This window comes from Chelonia mydas, chromosome 4 (assembly GCF_015237465.2).
Source record: "Chelonia mydas isolate rCheMyd1 chromosome 4, rCheMyd1.pri.v2, whole genome shotgun sequence".
Lineage (NCBI taxonomy): Eukaryota > Metazoa > Chordata > Testudines > Cheloniidae > Chelonia > Chelonia mydas.
In genome coordinates this window covers 124,775,114-124,791,747 of record NC_057852.1, presented here as the reverse complement: position 1 = coordinate 124,791,747, position 16,634 = coordinate 124,775,114, and the positions used below count along the sequence as shown (strand labels likewise).

Below are 16,634 nucleotides of genomic sequence, written 5' to 3'. Positions count from 1 at the left end.
TTCCTCCCTGAAGTTGCTGTGGCATTTCAGAAGCAAGCCCAAAGTTTTTTTTCTGCTCCAACCCTGTAAAAGTGTTTTTATGCAGCCCTTTGTACAGTATGTAGAAACAGGCTGCAGTGCACAAGCTGGGTCCTAGTAGTAGAGAGTTATAGGTAGCTACAAGGCATGAACTTAGCGAGTGGCAGAAGCCTAGTTGTATTGCTGGAATTACAAAAGCCAATATTAGCACGCCAATTTATTGGACTTTTACACCCACAGAAGAGTTTGATTTAGCCAACTATTTTCTAAGAATAGCCTGCATGCAACAATTCATTTCTACACTCTACTGAAGAAAGTAAAATCTCACCCGTGTCATTTTAAAAAAGTCTAAAGATGGACGATTCCACCGTACATCCTCCTCCCGTCTGCGCTTTAGCCGGCTTTTCTTTTCATTCAGGACACAAGGCTGTGAGCGGCATCTCAGCAAGCCCTGACGCCGGCTGAGCTCTGGTGTGGAGGTGGGAGTGCTGTTGGCTGAAGGCAAGAGGTTTCCAGTCTCGGTGATGTGCTCCTGTGAGAGGGAGAGGCGACGCCTAGGGTTAAAGTCACAAGGTCCTCCAGAATTCCAACGGATACTTGAACTTGTGCTTCCCTCACTACTGTCCACAAAGCCGCTGCTCGCAGAGGAAGGTCGGGGTACTGGAGACGTATTGAAGCTGGTGATAGTGAAGACATTATTTAAGGACAGAACGTTTTGTGGCAAGCTGATACTTGTGCTTCTCTGTAAGTTTGCACTCCCATGACTGTTGCAGCGCTGCAAGGTGGCACTGCCACCGCTGTTGCATCGTCTCTTTGATACAGGAGTCCAGACTTTTGAACTGCCGGGTTTCCATGGTGACCGACAGCGAGCCAATTCATCTGGCTCAGAGAGTGACCTGCAGTGTCGTTTGGTAGGCGGAGCCAATGGCTGCCCCGAGTTTTCATTAAGGTTTAGTTCACTTATCCATCCTGACACCATAGATGTGCTGGAAGATTCCTGCTGCCATTGCAGACTCACGTTGTTAGCTGTGCCTCTACTGAATGGGCACACTGGGAAAGGGTAAGCTGAATTTTTGGTCGCGTCAGCTTGGACTGGACAACCCCCATTTAAAGCTTTCCAAGGGCTCTCTTCTAAAGAAGAAAAATGTAAGGGAACAGAAAAAAAAATAGGACACAGTTAGCTTACATTAATAGAGATATTATTTGGGTAAAAACGAATAAGTTGGAAGTCCTAGTTCTCTTAGCTGTGAAGGTGACACTTAACTCCGCATCTTCACCAAAACCCAACCCTCTAACATGAGCTAGTTTTGAAGGGGAAGATTACTATGGGAGAACTCTGGGATTTCAGAGTAAAACAAACACAAAAAAACAGCATGCACAAATTCTGTTGAAGTCTTCCTGAAGTAACATTACAACTCTATATCCTAATACCCAACCTTTGTACTTCAGTATAGCTACTGTGAAAATGTGAATTACTTTTGCACATTAAGAGCTATTGATAGATTAGCTCTAAATCATTTAGAAAGCACAGCACACCATTTTGTACGTAAAAAACTTGCACAATAGAATGTTGATATTAATAAGCATTAGTGGCAAATTTACCTGCTGCTCCACAGTCTACAAAAAATATATTGCCATTGAGACCAGTAGCACTGAACCACCATAAATAGGGTTGAGTTGGTTCAACAAATCTTGTGAAAAATCCAGCAGGTTGGAGGGCTTTTTTGCTTAACACCAATTAAAATCTAGCAGATAAGTATGAGCATTTTAAGCCTATAGGGACCACTGATAATTTTGTTTTTCTCCATAATGGAGATATACTGCATACGTAAAGCCAAATAGTTATAGGTTTGTAGTGTTTTTTCTTTCAAGACACCACATTATGGAAATCCAAGGCTTATGTGATGTGTGTTCATTCTTTATAATGTGACTAAAAGCTTTAAAAATAAAATATTGAGAAATCTTATTTTAGGAACTGTTAGTTAAGATTGTTTTTTGGATACTGGAACATTTGTCCCTCCCACTCATATCATGACACAAAGCCTCTGAAAGCCCTAAGTTAAAGGCCACCATTCCCCTTATTTTACACTTTTTTAAAACCTTATACAAATTTTACTGTGAATACAGACAGCCCACAGTGTACAACTTATGATCTGAAGTGGCAATGCTGGGTTGGAGGGAAAAAAAAAGTCTGCCAGCCAAGCCTCACTCTTTTGTGAAGCTTTTCTTTGAGAACATTTTGCACATTTTACAGCTGTTCCCCTACATTATAGAGCGAAGCACAAGAGGAACTACAACAGAGGCCTAGGATTTGCAAATTGAAAGGCATATCATTGTCCTGCTGGCCAGTTAACAGCTCTTCATGCTTGGCTAGAAAATTTGCTAATTTAAACCAATTAGCCAAGTAAATTTCACTCATCCTGGGGGTGTGGTAATAGAGGATGAATTAAAAGTTTTGGGACACCCAAAGGTCTTTCCCAAGTAAGTTTTTAAAGCCTGTAATAAGAAGTAATGAAGATAAAAACTTCATCACACTAAAGTATATTAGAGCACAGTACTACTTTTAAAGCTGGAGGTAAAAATTCTTCTAGGTTCACTGATTAATAATATTTTATATATGGATCTTGAAGATGGTCAGGAATGCAAACCCATGTTCACAGGTGACTCTAAACCTCGGACTGCCAGAAGACTGGAAGGGAAGATGGGATGGATCACTCCCACTGCCCTATTCTATATGCTCCCCCTGAAGCTGATATACTGGCCCCTGTTGGGAGACAGGATACTGGGCTAGATAGACCATTGGTTTTACCCAGTATGAAAGGTTTTATATTTCCACTGCAGCTTTTTTTTTTTTTTTTTTAAATAAAGTACCAACAGGCGAAAGTTGATTTGTTAAATGCTTTGAGGGTTGCAAACCCAAGTAGCTACAAGTCCAGACAGCTGGCCTATGCAAATATATATTAGAATTCCTTTGTCCTCCTTCCTCCAGTCTTTCAGATGGGTGCAGTCATATGTGTTTTGCCTTAATTAAACTGTAAGCTCTTCTGGGCAGGAACCATCCTTAATTCAGTGTGAATAAAGCACCTAATACAGTGAGGCCCTGATCCTGCCTGGGACTTCGAGACACTACTGTAATGCAAATTTTGTTAGCATCTAGTTTTAAGATCTCTTAAAAAGTCTGGTTCACGTTAAAAAAAACAACAAACAAAAAAAAACCCCAGAAAACTGCTCAAAGTCACTGATGATTTTACAGTAAGTGTGCTGAGACTAGTGTTGTTTGTATGATGCTGTTGTAAGATTGTGTGACTGCTGTCCCCTTGAGAACCTCAAAGAAACAAAGATCAGTGTCTCAGGAGACAATCCTACTGAGTAAATGAAATGTACCACCCCTTATAAAGAAATTAAGCAGATGTAAAATTTCAACTTTTCCCATCATCAATAAGTCAAAGATGTAAAAAAAACCCCACAACATGGCAGTAAGAATGAAGAAACATAGAACAGTAACCAGATATCCCAGGACAAAAACACCACACACACACACACAAAACATGCAGGTTTTCCTACATCAAATGACACTGGACATTAACTTTGATTGTTTGCATCACGTTAACAGGTATTTGAGAGCGAATTTATGGTTTATTCTATATTGCAAAGCCCTATTTTTATATGAAGATGTGTAAAGAAGTTAAAGGTGTGGTTTTCTGCTATGAAGAAAGCCTGAAGAGAAAGCCTTGACAGGACAAAACGGTAGTTTCTCTGCATTTGTACATCACAACAGATATTGAACAAACATGTAACAAGGGGTGTTACTATGCAAAGCAGATCACAAGTACAAAAATTAACAACCCGTGATTCCCAGTATTGTTCCAAGACCCTCATAAGCCAGGAGGCTGTATAAGAGCATGCTCCAACCCCCTCCACCTTATTTCAGTAGAAGGCTGCTTACTATACCAATTACCTCAGTAAAAATACGGCTACGATTTCAGGGGGAAAAACAAAAAACAAAAACAAAAAAAACTTACCATTGATTTCGAAAGGGAACAAGCTGCCACTTTTGTTCAGCTTCTCAGATGAGTACTGAAATTAATCAGAAAAAAAATTTCAACACCATACAACTACACATGGTGTGAAAGGCAGTGAGCATAAGCCTTAAGGAAAATTTAAAATATTTAAAAATAATATAGATACAGATATATAGCGAAACTGGGAATAATTAATGGAATGACCATGTTTCTGGTTGGGAGTCTTAAAAAACTCTAGTCTAAGTTACTGGTAATTAAAAAAAAAAACTACGTTTTCAATTTTTGGTACAGTGCTATATCAGAATCCAAAATATCTTTCAAAAAGCTTTCAAGTATTTTCTGGGTTGAAATATGAACCAAATAAAGTAATTCTAAAGTTGAATGAATCTATTCCTAACTCCCAAAAAAAGAATAGAGAGCTTTGGATCCACACCTAAAAATTATTAAACAAAACAGCAGGAAATTGAAATTTAAGAAGCTGTTGTCTGAATTTTTGTGCTCCTATGGTATTGAAAATTCAGCATACCTGAACAGCTTTACTAAAGCCATTCTAGTCTTTTAGGTGAACACAAATTTAGACTCAATTAATACATAACTAAGGACTGGATAAACATATGATATTTATAGGGAAAAAATATTTGTTGCCCTTTAAGAGTGTGTTTTGCTATGTTTTACTGATCTTTTAGCAGATCTTCTGTGGATTTTGCCCTTTAAAAAGTAGACTTTTGACAATAAAATTGAATGGTTGCCAAAGAATAGCTTCAGTTTTTCATACAAATCATTGCAAAAATTGATCAGATACATCATGTTAATGTAACTTCTAGGTATGGTTACTATATGTGCATTCTATAAAGTCCTTAGAAACAAGTCTACTGCGTAGTAAGGAGAGTTTGTATACTCAGCTTGTCTTCACTACCGGGGAGATTGATGCTGCTGCTATCGATGCAAAGTGAAGACTCGCTAAATCGATGGCAGAATGCTCTCCGGTCGACTCTGGTACTCCGGCTCTGCGAGAGGAGTAATGTAAGTTGACTGGAGAGCGTCTCCCATCAATGCAGCGCAATGAAGACACTGCGGTAAGTCGACCTAAGCTACATCAACTCCGGTTATGTTATTCACGTAGCTAGAGTATCGTAACTTAGGTTGACTTACCCCAATAGTGTAAACAAGGCCTCAATGTTTTTCCTCCCAGTTATCATAAATTTAGATGGAAAAGTTACTAGATTTGTCTCAGATATGTAGTGTAGCTTGATATCGAGCCTCCTAATAACTAAAAGGCAAATTAATAACACTCAGATTGTTGTAGAGTTTTTCTGGGGATGGGGAGGAAGGACTGATCATTTTAAAAACATGCCCTCTTTAAAAAAAGCTTTTTTTGGACCTCGCTCTCAGTATTAAGCCAAAAAAAGATAGTATTGTTCAGAGACTTCCTTCCAGATACAAGTTCAGTTTTAAGTAAACATCCTTGGGCAATGGAGCATTTTTGCTGTTTGCCACAAAGTGCAGCTGGCAGCTTTAAAACCTTGAACTTCAAATTCACAACTAAGATACTGAGTAGTGAAAGGACAGCTTGCTTTCTTTAAAAAAATCCTACCCCACTACCTACCACACAAAAATGTCTGCATGTCTTATAGACTTTTGTCTATGCTTTTTATCCTATATTTTCTATATCTGCAGATGCATTTGCAACTAGCTACTTAATAAAGCACAATCTTTTTCCAGAAACAGCAAGAGTCTTAGGATACCAGGACTAATTTAGGTTTCGAAGTTTTAATCTTGAGACTGGTAAGGAACATTTATTCATTCGTGTTCATCTTGTAAAACTGAATTTTCCCAGTTACATAGTCTATAACTTTATTAATATGTAATATAATCGTTTGTGCTAAACTAGGAGTGAGGCACTCTTCTGTTCTATCTACTAATTTGAGATAGGTTTCAGAGTAACAGCCGTGTTAGTCTGTATTTGCAAAAAGAAAAGGAGTACTTGTGGCACCTTAGAGACTAACCAATTTATTTGAGCATAAGCTTTCGTGAGCTACAGCTCACTTCATCGGATGCATCCGATGAAGTGAGCTGTAGCTCACGAAAGCTTATGCTCAAATAAATTGGTTAGTCTCTAAGGTGCCACAAGTACTCCTTTAATTTGAGATAGAAACTCACACTATTATTGTTTTGAGGAGCAAGTGTGGACAGAGTGACAATGTGACAAATTTAAAAAGACTTTTAAATAGGTTATTTAAAGATCTCCCCTCCCCTCCAAATTCAGATTACCATAGGCATTTCAAGTATACTTATAACTGACAACTGTGTGCTAGAGAAAATTACAGAACCAAGTTTTGGGGAAAACCATAGCTCGAGGGAGGAGGGTGTACATACACACAGTTTGTGTCATATTATATAATGAAAACCAAGGTATACTTCATGAATTTCCATCAGCTTCAATTATACCTTGTCTTTTGCTTTAAACTGGAAACAGTATTATCTGTATGCCTTGCACTGGGATTGACTAGAATCCTACTGGAAAACTAGAAACAATTTAAGGTCCCATTTGGAGAAATGGCAAAACCTGTGTCCCAAACCATCCCTTGAAAAATGACAAGTCAGTAGAACGTTCCTTCGATTTATATGAGTACAGTATTTGCATTTTAGGGCAGATTACAAAATTATATTTTGTGAATCACAATGCTATGGAAATTCAAACTATTAAAACATGGAAACAAGAATACTTAAGTCTTAGAAAACTGTACATCTTCAACCACAAAAAAAAGTAAAGGACTGAGAGATAAGTAAATCTTTAAATAGCCTTTTTAAAAAAAGGACTCATTAAGAAACCCAAAAAACCTGGATCAGTTGGACTAAGGGCTCAAATTTGGACCACATATTTAAAAGGGCCAAAAAAACCAATAGCAAATCACAGAATTGATCCCAAATTTCTTGCGTGGGCCATCATTAACTGAATGCCCAGATGCTTCCAGAGAGATCTGGTAAGAATACATTTATTTTTTAAAATATTTGCAGTTAGAGTGACCAGACAGCAAGTGTGAAAAATCGGGACGGGGTGGGGAGGTTTATAGGAGCCTATATAAGAAAAAGACCCAGAAATCAGGACTGTTCCTATAAAATCAGGACATCTGGTGACCCTATTTGTAGTCCAGTTATTTGATCAGCTTCATGTTCTAACTAATTGTAAACCAAGCAATCTTACAGTCTGTTAGATCTTTAGCAGTTACAACGTAATTAAGAGTTGGAAAAAAACATCTAATACAAATGTCTGGAGAACATGGTAATCATTCTTACACAGTACAATACAGGTCAGAGGCCCTGTCTAATAGTCATAGCTACCTCCATCAGTCCTTTCTTTCTCTCCACTGCAAACAACTCTTCATAGATGGGGGAAAATGGTTAGACTGATTCTTTACAGGCATTCACTTCAGACAACACAAATCACAGGTAAAATTACCTTTTTACATAAATTACTTGCATTAGTAATTACTGTAACAGTAATGATTACTCATTCTTTGCAGACCAAGGTTCAATAATTCTCTCTCTCTCTCAAAAAAAAGTCAACATACCATCTAGGAAAGGGAGAAGAAATCATTGGGTCCTTCGTGCATGCACTAAGATACCACCATGATAAGATCTTTACTGTATGAGCCTTCAAGTGCCCACGCACTGTCAATGTATCAAGGGATGTTTAATTAAGCCTTCTCCCAAATCTAGCCTTCAAATCTTTCTACTGGTGGTTGGGTCCAGGAGACTCTTCCATTGCAAATTTTTCTATACAAACTAGCCTAAGTAGTACTGGCTTATTTAAAAGCCTTCTACCTTGGTTATGTGTCAATATCCTAAAACTTGAAGTCATAGGTATTACTATTCAGCATTTCCTTCCTTCCTTTGCATACCAAAGCTCACTTCCATGAAAAAAGTCATTACAAAAAAAGGCAGCCCCAACATGAGAACCATCAGATCAAAAGCAGCAGTACCAGCAGATAAAACCTCTGACTATTCTTACCAGCTTGGATAAACTTATTCTGTATGTCAGCCACATCTGCTCAAGGAAAAAGTTTACAAAGCTCACTAGCCATACCCTCAACCTAAGGGGATTGCAGTATATTTTCAGCACGTTCTGTAGATATACTTTCATAACAGCCAGAAATCATCTAGTCTAATTTATAGCTCCAGATATAAAGATCGCAGAGCCCGCCTTTCTGACTCTCTAGCATGGTCCCTGGTTTTATGGCTTCCTCTTCCTAAAAGACAAAAGGGCGAGACAATAAGACATCAATAATACTAGCTCTGCTTTTGGCCCTTAAATCCATAGTCTCCCCAGCTATCGGAAGAGCTATCTAGTCTTCTCTTGAGTATTCCACTCACCAGTAATCTCCTACCTCAGGATCCAATTCTTCATACCCAGCAGGCCCAAAGTCCTCTTGAAACATGTGACCTTATTTTTAGAAGTGTTGGGCATTGAAAACTATTTCTGTATGCATATCAGTCGGTGTCTCTGAACCAGAATATTTCAGAATATTAGTTCCAAAAATTAAGTGGCCAGAATGTCATGACTAATGAAATATCTATCACCTTTTCCAGAAGAGCATCAATTTTGCAAGTCAAATGCACTATTTGTTTTACATGCCCCCTCCCCCCAAAAAGAAATACTTAAAGCAACTATGACCAGCACTATTGGACTATTAACACTACTACACAATGGTCTTGGTGGTGGCACAGGAAGAGCATAACTTTTCATGGTGACCTCCACAAGACTGCTACATGGGCTTCTTTCTTCATCTGCAAGTAACACTAGACAGATGTTGCTTCATCTGTCTATGCTATTTTCAGAAGTCAGCTCTGGCAGCTCTCTCAATCCCATCTGCCTCTTATTTTTCTTTTCCCCTCCCCCCCTTTCCTTTCTTCTGTTCCTACTGCTTGTTTTGTCCTATCAGTCTTCTACTCTCCAGAAGAGTGGATATGCTGAGCATGATAACAGAACTTTCTTTCCCATCTGTAAATTGGTACTGTATGTAGTACATAATCAGGAGGAGCAACTCTTGTCTGTTATGTTAGTGCCCTAGAGCCACCTACTGAAAACGATCAGTCTTCAGAAATAGTCTCTTGGTACCCACAGCACTCAAACTATCTTTCTAGGTTCTTCATCATCAAGAAAGCCTTTACAGAATTCCTTCTCTCAGAGGAGAAGCCATCCTGATCTGAGATTATCTGTCATTACTGAGAAATTTTCTCTCTCTCATACTCTGGTAAGCAGTCAAACAATAAACACTAATTATCGGTTTTGGTGTCCCAGAAACAGGTTCTTGTAGCACCCAGATAGGATAAACAAAGATTCATGATGGAACTCCAAGTCCAAGCCATAGCACTTACTAAAACTACATCAGTGGTCTCCAAAGTGGGGTGCGCAAGATGATCGGATTGGGGGCGCAGCAGGAGCAGCACCGCCAGAGCAAAGGGGCGGCACGGCAGGAGGAGCACAGCCGAAGGGGTGGGGAAGGGGAGCGCGGCCCTGAGTCCTCTGGCCCGTGGAGGAGCAGGGTCAGCTGTGCAGCCAGCAGCCGCAAAGAAGCGGCACTTTCCCCTTCAAAGCCGGCCGGAGAGAAGCGGCGCTTTGAAGGGGAAAGCACCGCTTCTCTCCGGCCGCTGGCTGCGCGGCTGCCCCTATTCCTCCTGAGTCCTCCGGCTCGTGCACGCAGGGCTGCATTCCGAAAGGGGCTTTAGAGCTGCAGGCCAGGCCCCGGTGCCCCCTTAGCCCAGGGCCCTGAAGCCCCTGCGTTCCGGGTGGCCCTGCCTGCCGTTGGGGGAGGGGGCAGCTCCCAGAATCATGGCCATGGGGGTGGTGCTGCGCTGCGCAGAGCAACCTGCACACAATCTGCACCAAACAGGAGCTGCCCCAAGTAAGTGCTCTGTACCTCCTGCCTGCCCCAGCCCTGAGCCTCCTCCCACACCCTAACTCCCTCCCAGACCCCACCCTGAGTGCCCGCTGTATCACAAAGTGTTAAACCAAGATTTTCAAAAATAATAAAGCATATTCAATCACATTGCTCTCACTAATATTTGTTTTTAGTGAGAGCAAAAAGGTTTTGTACCATTAATATATAAAATAAAAATTTTAAAAAAATTTTATCTTTATCTCAGTTTAATTTCTATGTTTTGTGTATGTTTTATAATTTACATAATATATTACAGTAGTACATGTATATAATTTATACATAAATATACATATATTGGGGGTGCATGCTCAAAATTTTTTTTTTACTGATAGGGGTGCGCGATCAAAAAAGTTTGGAGACCACTGAACTATATAGACAAGTCATGTCGTTGTCCTCCAAGACCCCTTGAAGGGAACTCCTCTAGCCAAATGTGCCTTAACATGACCCAGAAGAGTGAGGTCCACTGAAGAAACAAAGAAATTTAGACAGAATGATTTACCTTGTTCTCTTGTACACAGCCTGAATTATATTATATATTTATATATATTTGTGTCAGTGTCATACTGAAATTCAAAAAGGCTCTAGTCTACTTCAGAGGAAAAAAAGCCCTTTCCATTTCTAATTTAAGACCTCAATGAAAAAGGACACTGGCAGGAAGAGGCAAGATCGTGGTAGAATGTCACAGGTGATTCAAATCACAGATTTTAAATCTTGTTTTAAATTGACAAGCAGGAAACCTTGATTTAATTCAATTTAACTGTTTTACATTTGCACTTTTTTGCTATTTGTCTAAAGAAAGGTTGATTTTTACTGGTTGGTAACCATTAAAACATGTTGATTTAGAACAAATAACATTTTACTCTAAATTTGGTGATTTTTTTGGTAACCAAGAGGATACATTTTGTATTGCTATGGTTTATTTAAGCAATTTATTCTGATGTTTAGCTTACTTTTTTTTTTAATACGATGTTTGAAAATGGTGAATGATACGTTAGGACTGTATAGGGAGCCTGGGCACCTATTATATGATGATTCATTTTTTACTTGTGATTTGTGTCAAACCCTTTTGGATGGAAATTGAATTAACATGCACAAGAGCAGCATTATAATATTTTTAGCTAAATGAAGCATCTTAAATAGCTGGATACATAAGAAAGTTTATTAAATATGTTTTTCATTTAAAGCTAGCTGATTTATTAAAGGACGTATTACCTGTAGTTCATGAACTGATTATTTCTCGCCACTATGTTCAAGATTTTTGAACTAGTAGATCTCATCTTTTCACACCTAGTTTTTTTGCAGATTGAAAAGGGAAAAAACAAAGTTTTCCCGCTTTTTCGATTCCCAATTGGTTTCTTAATTTGGGATGAACTAGTCTTTGACCTGAACTAGTTGAATGAACTGAAATGAAGAAAATATTCTTCTGCACCTGCAGAACAGGTAACTGCTGTCAAACTAGGTTAGCACTTCAATTTCTGGTGATAGATGCTTAAGCCAGTGACTTCCACCAGTTCAATGGTTTGACTTTCTTTCAAACTTGGTAGCAAATACATACTACTAAATACTTTTTTTTTTATTTAATTAGGGATGTGAATTAATTGCAGTTAACTCAAGCGATTAACGCAAAACAAATTAATTAGATTTAAAAAATTAGTTGTGATTAATCATATCTTTAATTGCACTGTTAAAGAGTAATAGAATACCAAGTTAAATTTATTATAAATATTTTTGGATCTTTTTCTACATTTTCAAATATATGTATTTCAATTACAAACACATACACAAAGGTACAGTGCTCACATTATTACAAATATTTGCACTGTAAAAAAAGTATTTTTCAATTCACTTCAATTACTGTAGTGCAATCTCTATCATGAAAGTGCAATTTAAAAATGTAGATTTTTTTTAACTTAACTGCACTCAGAAATAAAATGTAAAACTTTAGAGCCTACAAGTCAATTAAGTCCTATTCTTGTTCAGCCAATTGCTAAGACAAACAAGTTTCTTTACATTTACAGGAGCTAATGCTGCCTGCTTCTTATTTACAATGTCACATTACAGAAAAAAAATTCAAACAGAGCACCTTAAAAAAAAAAAAAGGTCATCTGAACATTTCTAAAGGATAAAGTTGCTTCAAGGAAACGGACAACTACCAATCTCAATGGAGTAGAGAAGTTTCAGGTGGAAGGGAGACCTGCGAAGGTGGAAATGGGTCAAACCTTTAATATTTTCAATGTACATCTTGGCCAGTGTTGTTCACTGGAGGTTCTAGATATACTGGCAGAGGGTCAAGATACCACCTGCAGATTAGTCTCTCTTGTCTATTAAAATCTAGCAGGGATACATTGGGCCCATAATGGGTGAAGCTGATCAGCACCTTTTTCAGATACAGTAAAACATACTAAGTGAATAAAAGTGGTTGCTTATAAGTAGGGCGACCGTATTTCCTTATGCTGAATATGGAACACCTGGTAAAATTACTCATTCAAGCGAGTTCAACTGCAATCAATCAGAACTATACAGTACAAACATTCAAACTAACATCAAGTGACTGAGCCCCTGTTAAAAAGAAATACTGCATAGTTGGATTCTTTTTATTTACCTTATCTTTAAGGTTCACACAGGTGAACCCCCCCCCCCCCACACACACACGGGAAAAAGTAACACACACACTCCTGTACACTGCTCTTACTTGGGGGTGACCAACCGACCCAACTCTCCCTGCCCGGTGCTCTCCACCCTACATGCCTAGCTGGGCCCCTGGGACAGACCCGCCTCTCCTGGTACCTGACGCCACATCTTCCAGAGGCTACAAGTCACAAGGCTACCCAGGGTCACATGTCCTCTCCACGATTTCTGCCAGGGTTCACACCTGAACATGGCCAGCAGCAGCCTTGTGGGAGGGAAGGGACGGGAAGTGCTTATAGGAGAGGGGGCAGGGATAACTTGGCCCCTGTCTTTGCAGAGCTCATCTCTTCCCCCTCACCCTCCCTAGTGTGGCTGGAAGCAGCTTGTTTCTGTTTCATCACCTGCAAGGCATAAGCTGATTTACAAAACCAAGTTTTGCTTAGGGGAACCATCAAGATGTCTAAGTGCCAAAACTGAATAGCCATGATTACTATAACCCTAGTTCATCCTCCCCATTTCCCCGACTTCAAACTTGTTAAATGATCCCTCTACAAAGAGCTCCACCATTACCTAATATACAAGGCTTGTGAACGGTGCTAGATTCACAGCACTGTTATCCACAGACCAGATACAGCCCTTGAAACAGAGTATGTTTCTCTACTCAACCCCACAAGTATATCCGTACCCCTAAATCTCCAGTGAGTACACTAGTAATTTTCAGAGTAGCAGCCGTGTTAGTCTGTATCCGCAAAAAGAAAAGGAGTACTTGTGGCACCTTAGAGAGTAACAAATTTATGCTTATGCTCAAATAAATTTGTTAATCTCTAAGGTGCCACAAGTACTCCTTTTCTTTTTACTAGTAAGTGTAAAGCTAGCTCAGACTCCTAACTCATGCAACCCTTAGTGTTTCTGATGAAATTGTCCATGGCAATCGCCCTCTAGAATTTTATTTCTCACAGAGCAAAGCATCATCAAATGATAGCTACTAGCCAAGGAGTCAAACCAATGTGCTAAAAGTGAAAGGGTGTAGCAGATTGCCCCCACTCAAAGGACATACCATTATTCAACACAAAGCTGTGTGTTCTGCACTTTTTTTTTTTTTTTTTTTTTTTTTTTAAAGTTTGCTGCTTTATAATTCCTGCAGTAGAACTAGGTGAATAAATGAAGGCTGCAATCTGCTGTCAGGAAAGCATCTACTATCTTTGCAGACAAAACATTCTAGCATTTCACCATATCTTCTCAAGGCCCATCATAAGCACATATCCATGCCTTCTAACTAGTATTCATATTACTTGAGAATGCCTCATTTATTCAGAGAGCTAACAAAATTTAAGTGGCAAACTTTTACAGAAATTCAAAAAATAAGATTCTCCTGATCTACAATGCAATACTTACCCATCCTTGGTTCCCTCTAACCTCAAGCAAATTACACACAAAAAACACATATATTAAGAGAACCTTAAGGTGATAAAGTCAAGCATTCAAATGTTAGGAAACGACAGAATTACAGCTGCCCGTGAAACCGTGTACGACAAAGCAATTCTCCCTTTTTCACCACAAAAAAAGCAGTAATTACGTATTTTAATACATAGCTAGATGATCAAGCAATAGCATCCATGCCATTCAAATTAAATGGTAGAAAAGCTACTTATACTCTACTCTTTCCCATTCCCTGGTCTACTTAAGCATGAAAGGTATAGTGATCTGAACATTAGAATAGGAGTCATTAACCCAAAGTTCCTCTCCATCTGTAACCTTGGACCAGGTAATGTGTCTGTTTCTCCCTTGTACACAGTAGATACAGTTATGAATACACAGGGGTCACCATTTAAAAAAAAAAAAACCAAAACACTTGCTCACTGTAAGTGGACGACAGTATCAAATACCAGTCCTCCTCTTCCCCCCTGTGTAAAATAAAGATCTCATAACAGTAACTGCTAGCAAATGTTTTCAGCATGGTAATCACTGACTCCACAGCACTGGGAGTATGGTAGTTAATGCCTGTAAAACGCTTACCTGACAAATAGTATCAATCACCACAGAAGAAAGCCTTTTCTCTTTTTATAAATACATTGATTTTGGCTGAAAGAATTTCACTTTTATATGACTGAAGTTCAAACATTACTATCTGAGCACCTGAACCCCAAACACTTAAGTTTCACTCCCCTCCTACATTTAGGAACTCTCACCCGTTGTCCCAACATAAATCCATAATTTAATTTAATTCTCCATTCTTGGTTTTGGTGTGTATTTTATGAAAGTTGCTTCTTTGCTACCTGCTACTTCAACAAGCTTATACAGTAGTTTGGCATATCCTTACCAGGTGAATATTGTATGTTTTACACGTCAGATCATCCAAGCTCTGGTTCTGCAGCTTTTCCGTTATTAGTGTTACCATGGTAGTTGTCCCTTTGCCACTGCTCACACTGGGAAGTGTTGGAGGCTCCTCTGTGTCCTGTTTCAGTATTCGTGAGCCATTTCTGGTTCCGTTCTAAATCTCAAGATTTATGCTTCCATCTTACTGCCAGAGTTTATATCCAAAGGCCTTCAGGGTATCATGTCTGCTTCTCTGTAAAGTTAGAGAAGGGGGGTGAGGGGGGAGTCAGCTTTGTACCCATTAAATTCTTTACAATAACTGGATTTATACGTAAGGACCTTTCACATATAGCCAAAGATGTTAGTGCCCCCAAATTTATCTTGCATTTTTTCCCTCTGCCTCACAGATTACAGGTCTCATTTCACAAAGTATGGCTCCTACTGGAGTTATACTGATCGCTGACAATTACCACCACAAAGGCGGAAGTCACATCTCAGTAATTTTGCTCGTCAGCCCTTTTTTCCTCTCTTCCCACAAGACATTCTATACATCAAAAAATACATGAAAAAAAATCACTAAAGCAAAATTAGTGACAGGTGTGTAGAAAAGCAAGTTTATATAAGAGGAAGGACAAACAAATGTAGAATCTTGTTTCATAAAACAGGAAAGATCTTCAGGCTATTCAACATAATGGATATTATGTTTCCCAAAGAGGCAAATCTAGCTGAAAGATTTTTATATAAACAGAACAGCGGTAGAGGGGATTTTTTTTTTTTTTTTTAATATATTTTCTGCTTTCCTATATTTCTAGGTAGATGTGTATATCGACCAATAATGCTTATAAAAATGTATATTTAACTATTATAATTACTGATCTTTAGCTAAAATTGGATCTTAGCATTATAAAACAAAGCTGACTGGAAAGGTAAACGTGCATTATAAAAACAAATTTTAAATTGGAGAACATTTCCTTGGTGAGCAATAAAGAGAAACCAACAGTAAGCTCACTGCTGTGCCCTGGTCATCCCTTACCTACCTTTAGTTTTGCTATCTCTACTATCACCATTGCCCAGAAAGTAACCTCTCTTTCATCACTTTTTCAAAGATCATTAGCTACCTTCTTACCATCAAAGCCACCCCCATCATCTTTGCTCATTTTCTCTAACCCTCTCCTCTTGTTCCTTGTACTTCTCAATGCAAGGATATAAATCTCTCCTTTTTTGGTTTTCCACCTTCTACCTTGGACCCCTCTGACTTCCAAACTCACTTCTACCTTGGTCTCAGCAATAATTTCTCTATGCCCAACCCTCAGTAAGCTATTGTTCCATATTTTAGCTTACTTATTTCAGACTGTCAGCTTTTAAGTGTAGGGACACATCACACTGCCTTTGTAAACACATCATGTAAATTGATACCATTTTTATTTGGTACTAAGTCAGACGGGGTTCACTTTAAACCATGCGCTTTGTGAAGCATCAGGAAGAGATGCTAGACTTGCATTTATGCAAAACTGGAACAGAGAGCTATTTATACCCAAGCACATATTCAGAGATGCAAGTCAAATGTAAAGTAACCAAAGACTGTTTACTGTTCAGAAATGTTTTGCAATGTCGGGAATGGCCAAACAGGAAAAGACCCAACAAATTAAGAGAGGCACCAAACCAACAAGTTTTGTTTACATTCAATAGGATACGTTTTTTTTTTTTA

General features: G+C 38.8%; 1 protein-coding gene across 15 annotated transcripts in view; it reads right to left on the bottom strand.

The window, feature by feature from the left end:
• The window catches only part of FAM53A (family with sequence similarity 53 member A), a 100,217-nt gene that overhangs the window by 51,448 nt on the left and 32,135 nt on the right, over positions 1–16,634 (bottom strand). For all 15 annotated transcript variants that reach the window (XM_043544830.1, XM_037898244.2, XM_043544832.1 and 12 more), the window contains 3 exons: positions 14,931–15,179; positions 4,041–4,095; positions 347–1,149 (listed from right to left, as the gene is read on the bottom strand). In XM_043544830.1, coding sequence (XP_043400765.1) covers positions 347–1,149; positions 4,041–4,095; positions 14,931–15,008 — 936 coding nt within the window. In that variant the 5' untranslated portion in view covers positions 15,009–15,179. The remainder of the gene's footprint in view (positions 1–346; positions 1,150–4,040; positions 4,096–14,930; positions 15,180–16,634) is intronic.